The sequence below is a fragment of the Chionomys nivalis genome, chromosome 6 (assembly GCF_950005125.1).
Source record: "Chionomys nivalis chromosome 6, mChiNiv1.1, whole genome shotgun sequence".
In the NCBI taxonomy this organism is placed as follows: Eukaryota; Metazoa; Chordata; class Mammalia; order Rodentia; family Cricetidae; genus Chionomys; species Chionomys nivalis.
The window spans coordinates 86,045,882-86,059,312 of NC_080091.1; the positions used below are offsets into that span (position 1 = coordinate 86,045,882).

At 35.1% G+C, this 13,431-nt stretch overlaps 1 protein-coding gene across 1 annotated transcript; it reads left to right on the plus strand.

The window, feature by feature from the left end:
• Window positions 1-1,583: 1,583 nt before the first annotated feature.
• On the plus strand, window positions 1,584-12,805 carry LOC130876376 (alpha-S2-casein-like B). Its single transcript, XM_057772889.1, has 6 exons — window positions 1,584-1,634; window positions 4,917-5,045; window positions 6,279-6,320; window positions 10,175-10,219; window positions 11,483-11,593; window positions 12,800-12,805. The coding sequence occupies exons 1-6, from the start codon at window positions 1,584-1,586 to the stop codon at window positions 12,803-12,805; spliced, it is 384 nt and encodes a 127-aa protein (XP_057628872.1).
• Window positions 12,806-13,431: the final 626 nt, after the last annotated feature.

The window sequence follows — 13,431 nt, forward strand, 5'->3', positions numbered from 1 at the left end:
AACTCCCAGGAACATGGGAAACAAAATGTACTGATTTCTAATCATCCTGACTTCTTAGAAGTTTAGTCTCTCTTGGGTTACTTCGAACCCTCCAATTACCATATCTTGGAGAGACAGAATTTAAATAGTGCTGTGATAACTCATCTTGGGTCTCTCATTGCCTGACAGCCTGTCTCCAATTTAGGAAGCAAGGTAATGTTTCCATTTCTTTTACTAATCTATATAACATATATTATTGTAAAACGGAATGGCATTGTGCCCTCCTCCAAAATTAAAGCAACTAATACACATTACCTTAAGGTGTTTTGAGAATATGTATTTTAACTAATATATATACAGATTATATTTAATTTTTATTAATAAATTATAATTAATTTAATATACATTAACTCTATTATATATTGGTTAAAATACTTATTCTCAAAACACCTTAAGGTAATGTATATTACTTTAATATAATATATATATATTTATATATATATAATGATTTGTCTTCTTTCAGTCTTTCAGTGTTGGTAGAATGAACTATTACATGGTCACTAGCAACAACTGACTACAGTATTCTACATAAGGATGAGTGTCTAAGTCATAGTTTAAAGGCAAGGTCACCAAAAGAAAAGTTTTAGAAATCTAGGTGTATTTGATGTTTGGTACCCAGATATCATCTTTACTCATTTCTTATACTTGGCTCTGTCCTTGGATAGAACAGCTGCTTATTAATTGCATCTATTTCTGTTTCTGTTACCAACATATTAAAAAATTTTTAACTAGAAAACATTTCTTTAACTCTCAGTATTTGTCCAATTACAATTTATTTTTCTGTTTCTTTTTCTCCCTGAGCTTGAAAATTAACTGTAAATTGAAAACGAATGGTGAAAAATTGTGTCCCAAGGCTGGAAAGATGACACAGATGTTAAGAGCACTTGTACTTTCCTCATTCCTGGCTGTTGGCTCATACTAGCTCCCTCTACTGGCTTCTGTCAGAACTGGCACTCATGAGTGCATACTCACTGACATCACAATCATATGTAATTAAAAAATCAATAAATCAGAAAATAAACCAAAAAAAAATCAATAAATCTTAAAAATAATGTGTTCTAATATATTTATATTATATATGTATATATAATATTACATTTATAATAGATAATCTGTATCTCTGCATCTATGAAGGTTCCTGGGATATGGTAGGTAACAAATATGAATAAATTGCTAAATAAGTTACTTTTTTTGGTTTTTCGAGACAGGGTTTCTCTGTGGCTTTGGAGCCTGTCCTGGAACTAGCTCTGTAGACCAGGCTGGTCTCGATACTTATAACATAAGCAATGGACTTCTTAATTTACTATGGCTGGAGGGAGTTTCTGTATCTCATAAGTAAAAATTTCATATTATACTCTCCTTATGAATAGCTTGTCACATGCATACACGTGACTCCTAACTTAATCTGTTTTTGCCAATCTCCATTCTCCTTTCTTTATTAGAGGAGAAAAACATGAAGTCATATACAACCAGTGAAGACATACACGATGTTAAAGAAAGGAAAAGCTATTGACTTTCTGTCTATTTTACAGGACTCAGTAACCATGAAGTTCCTCGTTTTTACTTGCCTTTTGGCTGTTGCTCTTGCAGAGCAGGTAAGTGTCCTGAGAAAATGAAGACCATCTAGTCTCATTTACAGAAATGAAGAGTGTGCCTCTTGTACAGATTGAAAGGAGAGTGTGGTCTTTTGAACCTGTAGTCAAAGATATATTAGCCTTGTTCTATAATAGACATAGATGTAGGCATGATTACTTTAGAACTCTACTTGCAAGGAAAGTTAGGGATATCTCCTTCTACACCTGCTTGAATTTAACAATGAATTCTTTTCATTCCTCTGATGAGTTTCTCTGACACCACAAGAAAGACACAGATAAAAATAAAGATTTCAACTGAACCAGAGACAAGTCACTATCCCAGACTATTGTGTCAGGAATATGAACGTTTTAGGCAAGCAATGGAGGAGCTTCACCTGTTACTGTCCAAATATCCTAATACAAAGCAATCCCTCCACTCGAGTGGAGATATTACAGCAATATTCATGCCATAAGTGATACACTCAGGCCTGGATACTTCATGTGTATATTTTTGAAGACGCAAATATGCTCTGTTACTTCCTCAAAGGGAATTGTGTGGTCTTGTTCTACATGGCAGTCCACACTGTCGAATCCTCTTGCTAACTTCTTTCTTCACTTCTCACAGGGACATCATTTCTTTCTTTGTGTCTACAATATCCTATTCACAGATATTAAGTAGAGTTTGTTACTTCTTAAATTTGAAGATAATTAAGGGAGATATTAGGTAAGAATTCCAGTTAAGGGACTAGAAAAATGCTTCAGTGTCTTCACCCTTTAGTCTTGACCACACTTTCCCTTCTCTCTTGTCAGTAATAGTTCTCAACACTCCTTTTAAACATAGTAACTTCCTTCAAGTAAAACTGGAGTGGTTGTTTAGCAAGCTACAAATTTAAGCTTACTAAATTAAATACTATAGGATTACTCTTAGAAATAGAGGCATACAGTTGAGCTTCCATGACAGTTCTTCACAAGATTTAAATGTCGTATTTTATGCTACTTAACAAAAACACTTGTTCTGTGTTAGCATTAGTTGTTAATATGAACTAAATGAGATAACATGGAATGTCATGATAGTAAGACGTTTAAAGATTCTGTGGTATAGATAGGCATGTATCATATTTTAAACTGTTACTGGATTAACACTTAAAAGCCAACCACCTTATAAAACTGAGAATTATATTAAGCTATCCCAATAACTCATCTGAAAAAGTAATTTAGTTATGAACAGTGTAAGAACCAGAAGAATAGTGTAAAAAAATTATTCAACTAAAGTTACTTTAAACAGAAAGAAAAGAACCCAAGAGCAGTCACAAAAATCAAAATCAGACACTCATTCACACACTCAGGAGTCCCATGAAAAGCACTAAACTGAAAGCCATAATTAATTATATAATACACACACACACACACACACACACACAGAGGACCAGAGGACGTGGTACAGATCTGGGCAGGTCCTATGTTTGCTTCTTCAGTCTCTGTGAGTTCATAACCTTGCTCAGCTGATTTGGAGACCTTGTTCTCCTGTTGTTCTCCATCCCCCTATCTCTTACATTCTTTCTCTCTCCTCTTCCACATGGTTTCCTGAGCTCTGAGGGTAGGGATTTGATGGAGACATTCCATATAGAGCTGAGTATTCCAATTCTGCCCTCTCTATCTATAGATATAGATAGATACACACATATGCATACATACATATGTATACACACACACATATGTATGTGTGTGTGTGTGTATATATATATATATATATATATATATATGCCTTCTTTCTTTTCTCTCTCTTTCCTTCTGCACAATATGTGGGTCTCTCTCTTTGTTCTCATCTGCCACAGGAGAAGCTTCTCTGATGATGACTGAATAAGACATTGATCTATGAGTATAGCAGAATATCCTTAGGAGTCATTTTATTCATACTTTTAAAAAAGTCTAGTGGTATTTGATTTGACCCTAAGTCTGCAGTCTATCTGGTCTCTGGTTCATGGTCACTCACGCAGTGTCAGGTATGGGTTCCATCTCGTAGACTAGGCCTTAAATCAAGTAAGATATTGATTTGCTGCCCCACAAGTTCTGTGCCATCCTTGCTCTAGCATATCTTGCATGGAGGACAGATTGTAGGTTAAAGGTTTTGTGTCTGGATTGCTGTTTACATTTCTCCTTTGGTAGCATGCAGAGTATCTTCCCACATAAAAGATACTAGAATGTAGGGGTGAAGGCTGCATGTACAACGTGGCATACATACATACGTATGTACATGCAAACTCAGGCTCCACAAATTCTCAAAGTAAATAAATATACAGTTTTGCTTTTGTTTTCTGTTTGTTTGGTTTTGGTTAAGAAAAAATATTATTGCCTCCTGGAGCTGCCACTTTGGGTATTTGGAAGGTGATCTACTAAATATTTGACTGTTTCATTCCAAAATAAGTGTTTTAAATGTGATGTTCTAAACAGAAAAGAAATGAACTATGATATATCAATCTCTGAGCCGAATTGTGACAGCTTTTGGTGTAATAAATAGCAAAGCCCCGGGGCTTTTTATTGTAGACTCTACAGTTTTCGTAAAACAATGAAAATATTTCTTTTCTCCATTATGAATAAAATGTTCATTTTTATTAAGAGAAAATAAAATAGCTTCAATAAACAAGTATTTATCAAATTTAATAGGTTAAAATGATCAAGTTTTACTGGACTAGGAAAATGGCTATATCCATCTCTTGATTAAACTTTTAATAAATAAAATTTTACTTTATAATTTTGATAAAATGTAAGGTGAAAAATAACTATACCTTGCAAAAGTAAGGGCTTAATTCCTGGGAGATGGATGTCATGGGAGAGAGAGAGAGAGAGAGAGAGAGAGAGAGAGAGAGAGAGAGAGAGAGAGAAAGGGAGGGAGGGAGGGAGGGAGGGAGGGAGGGAGGGAGGAAGGAAGGAAGGAAGGAAGGAAGGAAGGAAGGAAGGAAGGAAGGAAGGAAGAAAATGTTCTTTACCTTACCTCATGGCTATTCATGCTACCTACAAAGTTTCAGTTCATACACATCAGTCAATGGGAAGATAACACATTTGCCTGAATTTTAGAGCAAAGCGATGAAAGTTTCACTCTCTAAATAATGAATTTATAGCCCAGATAATCAATTCATTCTTTACTTACTGAAGCAACAAGCTTTCAAGCAACAAAAAACACAAAAAAAATAAAATATATTCTTTCTCTCCTGTACAGTTTTCAATTTCTTCCTAATTATGTATTTTTGTTTCCTTCTGACATCTTTATTCTGTCTTTTTTTTTTAATATTTCCCTCTCTCTAGAACAAATGCTACCAATCTAGTCAGAAGTTCAAAGCACCTCAAGCCGTCAAGGATCTTTACCAATATCACATTGCTAGGAATCCATGGGGTTACATTGTGAACCCTGTCTTCCCCTTCCCTCACACTCTGGTAAGTTCTGTGTTGGGGAAGCAAGAAGTAAAGTATTAAAATGCATACAGTAATTAGTGTTGAAAGGTCCCAAATTGTATTTCAGCAAGAAAGACAATGGTAAAAATGAGAGGAGAAGAGGGAGGGGAAACCACAATCTGGATATATTATTTAAGGGGAGAAATTGATTTGCAATAAAAGAAGAAAAAATAAATTAAGTTGTAAACAAACTTACTGTATAGTCTTAATAAAACAATAATGTCAGTACTAGCAATAATGAGAAATTTCACTTAAATTTTCTGTGTGTGCCCTCAGAATTTTGTCATATTTCCTTGTAATTGGTTTCCTAAACATTCTTTACTGTATGGGAAATTAGAAGTCATTGTCCTCAATTAGTAGGAGAATCATGATTTGAGGAACTATAAGGCAGTGGTAGCCCAGCTTCTTGTTTCATTAGGAATAAAAGATGAGTCTTTGTTGTCCTTCAATCAGAACATAAAATTAAAACCTTTTCCTTTATTTTCCATGGAGAATAGAGAATAGGTCTCAGCTAGAGAGGTAAAGCATTTTATTATAGAAAAAGTTATGCTGTAACTTTTATTTTTATTGTTTTATTGATGAGATACAACTTAAATGAATGTATATTTTATCTATTTTATAGTCAATAAGCATGTTTATAGCAATATGTCACATACAGTAGTAGATTCTCTTCATCCTCATTTATAAATACTATATACAAATTAAAGAATCCACAGAATTTAAATAACAGGCTTGTAAGAAACATAAGATAATATCAGGCCACCGATGTGAACTTTTAGGAGACCAAAAAGTAGACTGGAACTAGCAGACACTGCCAAACTCCTAATATCATTTCCTCTTTTATAAGGACATGTATCAAAATACTTCGACTATAACAAGGAATATAGCACATATATGGGATGTTAAACCTGGGTGAGAGGAGGCCAGCAGCTTACCCTGGATTTGAACTCTAGCTCATTTATATCCACAGAAAGTGCTGTCATTCAAATGCTCACCACATATCAGAGATGATAGAGACATTTTAGTGCCAGGCAACAAATAGCTAAACTTTAACATTATAAAAGAATAATTAAAAACTATTCTTTCATTTTAAAGGAATCTGACATCCTTTCTCAGCAAGTAAGTCAAAATCATCATATCCATTATAATTAGAAAATTATTTCTATTTTGTTTTCACTGCTCACATTTTTATAAATAATGTTATTTACTTTGTAGCAATATAACCAGGAAATGGACATGAATATGCAAGCCAGAGAGGTAATATTTATTTTTTATTGCTTCATTGAAATAATATACAGTGTAAATGCAGGTGTGTTTTAACAGTTTTACAGCTTTGAAAACCTAGGATTATGAAAAATGGTGGTTCATCTATTTGCATATTATGAATACGTGTGAAAGTCTCGGTGAGACACAGTTGTAATCTTTTGTGAACCACACCGTAAAAGTTAGGCATAACTGGAATAATTTCTTGTTATTAGTCCATGACTTTCTATAATCATTTGTTTGCAAGATTATCAAAACGGGTACTCATAGTTAGGGTTTCTTTAAAGAAATAAATAAGGATTAAACACACTATTCTCACTGTGCTTTTTGTACATAATTTCATATGTATATATAAATTTCCAATAATGACTAGTTTTATGTCATTATTACATTTTTATATAGAATAATGTTATTTATTTTGTAGCAACACAACCAGAAAATGGACATGCGTATGCAAGCCAGAGAGGTAATATTTATCTCCTATTGTTTCATTGGTAATGTACAACTTAATTAGAGTCATTCTGAAAGAGAGAGCCTCAACTGAAAAAGAAATGTCCCATTATGTTCGCAATCTTATTGAACATTTTCTTAATTACTGATTGATGGAGAGGGCCTAGACTACTGTGAGTCACGCCATCCCTGGACTGGAGGTCCTGGCTTCTATAAGAGAAAGGCTGAGTAAGACATAAAGAGCAAACTAGTAAGCAGCATTCTTGCATAATCTCTAAGTCAGTTCCTGCCTCTAGGTTCTTTCCCTGAATTCCTGCCTGACTTCTCCCAGGAATGGATTTATAAGCTAGAAGATGAAATGAACCCTTTCCTCTTCTATTTGGTTTTGCTCCTGGTGTTTTTCAGTAGCGATAGCAAGTCTAATTAAGACAGGATATAAATTCTAAAGGATAGAGTAATCTTAATTTGAGACCAACATTTTTTAAGTGTTTGTATTCTTCAGGAATATCATACATGTATACAGTGCACATTGATAAATCTATTCCTCAATCCTCTCCCTTCTACTCTCAGACCCTTCCTTCATATCTACAAATTTCACATCCTTATGTTTTGCATGTATGCTAATAACCCAATGAATCTGATTAGGGCTTCCTTGTGTACACAGTGTAGGGCCATTTGCAGGAACATAGTAACCACCAGTGACTATGTGACTAAAGAAAACTGACTTCTTCCAACAGCCACCTTAACTGTTTCAGCTTGGGGTGTGGCCCTCTTCCCTTCCTGCTCAGGTGTTGATAACCTTGATCTTGCACAAGCCTTGTACAAGTAGTCACAGCTGCTGTTGGTTTGTGGTTATAGCATCCCTGTTGTATCTAGAAGACATCGTTTTACAGAAATTCTCCCTGGCCTCTGGATCTTACAAAATTTCTGCTCCCTCTTCTGCAATGTTCCCTAAACTACTTGGAGATGGAGATAATATAGATGTTTTACTTAGGGCTGAACACCCTGCAATTACTTACTTTCTGCTTTCTGACAAATTCTGGGTATTTCACTCCTCTCTACAATTTAATTATATGTTTCTTTTTTTTTTTTTGCCATTGTCTGCTCATGTTTATTTATTTAGGTGTTTTATTTTTTTTTAATTTTTTTTATTCTTTTTTACTTAAAATTTCCAACTGCTCCCCGTTTCCCATTTCCCTCCCCCTCCTCCCACATATTGCCCCCTCCCCCCGCTCCCCTCCTCCAAGGCCAGCTGGACTGGGACTGAATAAGCATGGGTTGAAACTGGACTCTCTGAACAAGGCGGACAATGAAGGCTGATGAGAAGCCAAGGACAATGGCACTAGGTTTCGATCCTAATACATGAACTGGCTTTGTGGGAGCGTAGCCTGTTTGGATGCTCACCTTCCTGGACCTAGATAGAAGTGGGAGGACCTTGGTCTTCCTGTAGAGCAGGGAATTTGGACTGCTCTTCAGTATCGAGAGGGAGGGGGAGTGGACTAGGGGGAGGAGAAGTGGAGTGGGGATAGGGGGAGGGGAGCGGGGGGAGGGGCAATATTAATTATATGTTTCTACACTCAACATAAACACATAAATATTTAGTTTATTAAATGAATTACTTTCTTTATTACTAAAATTAGTCCTAAGGAATCATTTACTTATTTATTATTATTCATTAATTTTAAAATACATACTTAGCAAATATTCTGCCCCTTACATACTTTCATATTTGGAGGATACATACAACTGTGATTAAAGGAAGAACTACAAATTAATTTACATTTCTCTTTATTAAGTCATTATTGAAAATTTCTATATAGAGAGAAAGGAAATTATGTTCAATCAGCACGGTGAGAATAATGTGTTTAATACTTATTTATTTCTTTAAAGAAACCCTAAAGATGACTGTTGATAGGTTAGTGCATTGGTTTTATTTGATCTGTATTTGGTTCATGTTTCCAACAGATAACTAAAACATTCATGAAATTTTTCAAAGTCCCTTAATTCTGAATCTCTCAACTGAGCTGAAGTCTTCCATGTTAAGACCTCTCATGTAAGCTTCCTATCCCAGACACTAAGTTTTACAGTTTCCTCAGTTTCTTTCTCTTTTTTGTTTTAAATCAGAATTTTGCTCTTTTTAAGATACAAGCTTTACTGGAGTTGGTCTCTGCCATTCTTAAACTCTTGCCCCTGTCATATGAAAAAGATCTTTAATTTCACAAATACTGAGAACATACCTGAAAGGATTCAGTAGACCTCAGTGATTCCTTAATATTATGATTACTATTTTTACTTCTCAGGAAATCTTCTAGTTCTTCATCTAGAAAGTCAATCAGTACCTTTAAATACCAAATAACCAGATAGTTCTTGAGAAATACTGCTTTTTATTGCTATTGGATGATTATTCTAATCAAATGAGGTGTTGTTAATTTTAACAAAATATCCAACAAAATGTATGTGTCTATGTCTGTATCTGTGCGTCTGTTTGTGTGTGTATTAGGCAAGTGTTCTACAGCTAAGTTAACCTTTCTCCTTTCCTCATGGAATCCAGTAGAAATAAATAAACTCTTGTAAGAATTAGGCACATGCAAAGAAATGAATTGCTGGCCTAGGCCATCCATCCTCCCCATTCTCTCAAATGCGTATAGCTGAATTTTGGGTCCACGGAACTAGGCACTTTTAAAATGAACCAAAGCAAGACTGGGATTTTCACTCCCCTTGACTATAGTTAACAAAGGGCCTTCTCTTCTGACTTTATAATCCTGTTTTCTGAACTGAACAAAAGATGATATAAACCACACATGAAAGAAATGCCTGATCATGCAGAATTAGACAAACAGGTGAGCACGCCTGGGGACAGGGTGTCCAGGGAGAAGGTGCAGCTGGATGTGAGCCTAGTGGCTTGAGACATAGCCTGCAGTCTTCCTCTTCAGTGCCTGGCATGTGTACTTCCTCTGCACATTGCTAACCTAGATCTCAAGGCTTCTAATAAAACAGTGGTCTTCCAAGAAAAGGCCTGAGGACTGCCAGACACCTCAACAGAGCCAGTAGTGTTCCTTCCTCCTCTTGGCCCTCTGTGAAAATGATAAGAACAAGGAAGATAAATTCAGAATCTGAAGTTGGAGTAGTACATATTTTCAGTTCACTATTTCACTGAGAGAACATAGTCTGATAAGATTTAAAGTCATACATTCCTGGAAAATGTGACTTTTCGAAGTAGGAATATGGCCTTGAATTGTTTGAAATGATGTAGACAAATTTGTCAGTAGATTCTCCAAGTATAGCAGATCCCAGCCCCTAAGGAATCAGCTGAGGTGAAGTATTTTTGATTCAGTTAGCTATATACCTTCCAGAACATTTTCTTTTGCATTTCAAACAACTACCTTTATTCTTCACAGAAAACTGTGATGACTGACGAAGAACAGACCATCCAAGACTACATGGTAAACAATCATTTTAACACACTCTCATTCCTGGACACTGCTGAAATTCTAGTGACTAAAAGAAACTTCTAGGGAAATCTGAGTTTTTTGTTGGTGGTGAATTTTGAGGGGAGTTTTGTTTGTTTTTGAGAAGGAGACAAAAGAGTCTTGGAATTTACTAGGTACCCCAAGCTAGAGTCAAACTCAAGTCAATCCTCCTGCTCCAGTCCTCCCCCACCCCTGCAACTCCACTCCTCACACTCAGGATAATGTCTATAAAAGTCTTCCTCATGCCCTGTGAAGGCTGCTACAGAGCTGGCTCTCAGGATATCGATTCGTTTTCAAACAGTACCCAGCCAACAAGCAGTTCGTGGTAATTGATCACACTGATGTCTTTATAAAACCTGAAGGGCTAGAAAGACGGTTCAGCAGGTAAAGGCTCTCACCACATAATCTTTCACTCCCTAGAAACCTTGTGATAGAAATGAAAACCAGTTCCCACAAGCTGTCTTCTGATTTCTGCAAGCACACACACAGAGACACACACACAAATAAATCTTTAATCCCAGCACTCGCGAGGCAGAGGCAGGCGGATCTCTGTGAGTTCGAGACCAGCCTGGTCTACAGAGCTAGTTCCAGGACAGGCTCCAAAGCTACAGAGAAACCCTGTCTCGAAAAAACAAAACAAAACAAAAAAAGAACAAATAAATCCATAACTAAATAACTGCGTTTTGTTAACGGGAACTCATCCTAGAGGAAGATGCTACTGAGCTTAATAGGGCTTTAATCCCTATAAAAGAATCAATCCAAGGCCAGACACAGAGACGATTCCAAACAGAGCATGCGAACACTGTCGTGAGTTGTGTGGATGCCCCATGCAGCCGGTTTCCTCTGTGCTAACTCATCTATGTCTGCCAGACAGCTAACATACAGAGACAAAGTAGCTTGGATAAGGGTTTTCCTACACACTTGGGAAAGACACTGGGCTAAAACACTTATCTTAGTAATTAACAAATTGTTTTCCTGCTCTTGTGCCTGTTTCCTTTTCACTTCTTTTTGATTCTTTCCCTTCGGTTTCTTCGCGTTTGGGTCTGAATTGACCACAGGCTGTCTCCGCTCTGTAGTTCCTCTGAGAATGCACTTTCTGAGATACTTTTGTTTGAGTAAACAGTCCTTCTCCTGCCAGTAAGAATTTATCCACATGAGATCTTTATTCCTTTGATAAGTCCAGGTCTTTTCTGAAGCGTGAGAGACTGGGATAATAATCACATGTGTCCTTCTTAGAACAAAGTGAAACCATGCAGCATGATGACCTGGCCTCAGTTTGTGCAGCTGCTTCATCAATATCAGAAAACTATGAACCTGCGGAGCTATTACCCATACACACCCATACTGGTGAGTGGGCCTTGCTTATTTTCAATATGAAGCTTAATTAAATTTTAAGTAAAAGTAAGATAAAAAAGTGAAAGATAACACTTCATAACTTTTTCAAATAAAGAATCTGAAAAGAACTGAAATGAAATTTCACTAACACAAAAAATAAAATATAAATCATATAAAGAAGCCAATTTTCTGGAATTAAAATATACTTTTTTGGTCTTTAATAAATGTTAACCAACACCATTTTAATTGTTGAATCAACAGGCTTGTGCATTTTAAAGCACCTGAAATCCTAACAGTAGCTTAAATGAGCTTTGGTTGATATTAATCTTCTACTTGATTTCAAAAAAAAAAAAAAACTCCACAATAGAAATACATTCACTAACATAAGGAATAAACAGGGCACTGAAACCAGAAAACAGGCTTAAAATTAACAATATGTGATTTCTGTCTGAAGATTGGATACAAATAGCTGACCACATTAGATATGAACAGTGACATCATTTTATTGCAGACTTAGTCATAGATGTAGCATTTAAAGATAGTTTACTTAGATGAAAGTTTTATATGTGATATTTGTATAGAAGATGGCAAAAACTAGAATATTGCAAATATTTCCATGGATCTGACAAAAAATTTGGTTCATTTACTTTCACAAATATGGCAATATAATGTGTTATGCCTTTATATTCTAAATTTATTTTTAAGATTCTTGAATTAAGTGCATCTATCTTATTTTTATAAGTGTGTCCATAACTTAAGTGATAATTTAAATAATATTTTTCTGTAATGAATATTGCTTAATATTTTTAAGTAATGTATGTTCAACTTCAATAAAAAATTAGATTGAATATTACTGGGAAAATTTTATATGCCTAGTACTATGAAATAATTAAAACATTGCTTCAAAATTTAATCAAAAGGCAAATTACATCATTTAATAAGTGCATGATAGATTGAATAAATTAATTATCAACTATTAATCATTAATTTTCTCAAAGTTATAAACAAGCCTCTCTGTACTTTCCAGTAAGCATAAATGCAAATAATCTTAAATATTGATGTATTATACATCATTTGGGATGTAGTCAAATACTAATATTAGTTATAAATACTAAAATTCTGCTAAACTAGAATTATGACATATATCTGTATCTTATATACAAATGAACATTATCTTTTGGATAATAAACATAAATCCATTAATGTCTTTTTTAACAGGTTTGAGTGGAAAATCCACATCTCCACTTTCTTTTCTATTATAATTACTTCTCAATAATATATTGGGACAGATGTATAAATGAAACAGAAATGCTGAGCCGAAGGAAGACTGCAAAGCCGTTTCTGAATGGCTTCTATTCTTGTTTGCTTATGTTGGGTCTATAAGTGAGTTTCATCACAGCAGAGTTGGAGACGATTAACTATGCTTTCACCACTGTCCCTAAATCACCGAACTACATTGTCTTTCAAAAAATAAAACTTCAAGTGCATTCTTTTGTGTGTGATTGTTATTTGTGTTACTTATTTTGATCCAGAAGATTAGTGGCAGGAATATAAAGTTCTTCAACAATTAGATCATAACTCCAAAGACCACTGGATCATGGTTCTATTAAACCATTATTTTACCCTGTCTCTGCCTATTTCTGCTTACAGTTTGCCACAGCATTAATCCCAAACCTCACCGAAATCCTACATGTTCCCTCCAATTCCACAGTCACAGAAAAGAAATCAGACACTGAGAACCTAATCCTGCTTATGAAATAATCTATATGAGAAAGGGACAAACAATTATGTTGATTAAGAGTTTATAAAACTTTTATCTTTGGCTAGTGATGAAGAGCAGGCTAAGGCAT

Coding starts and splice junctions, on each gene's coding strand:
- LOC130876376 (XM_057772889.1), top strand. CDS start 1,584: ATGAAGTTCCTCGTTTTTACTTGCCTTTTGGCTGTTGCTCTTGCAGAG. Junction 1,635..4,916: donor CTGTTGCTCTTGCAGAGCAG/GTAAGTGTCCTG, acceptor CCCTCTCTCTAG/AACAAATGCTACCAATCTAG. Junction 5,046..6,278: donor TCCCCTTCCCTCACACTCTG/GTAAGTTCTGTG, acceptor TTTACTTTGTAG/CAATATAACCAGGAAATGGA.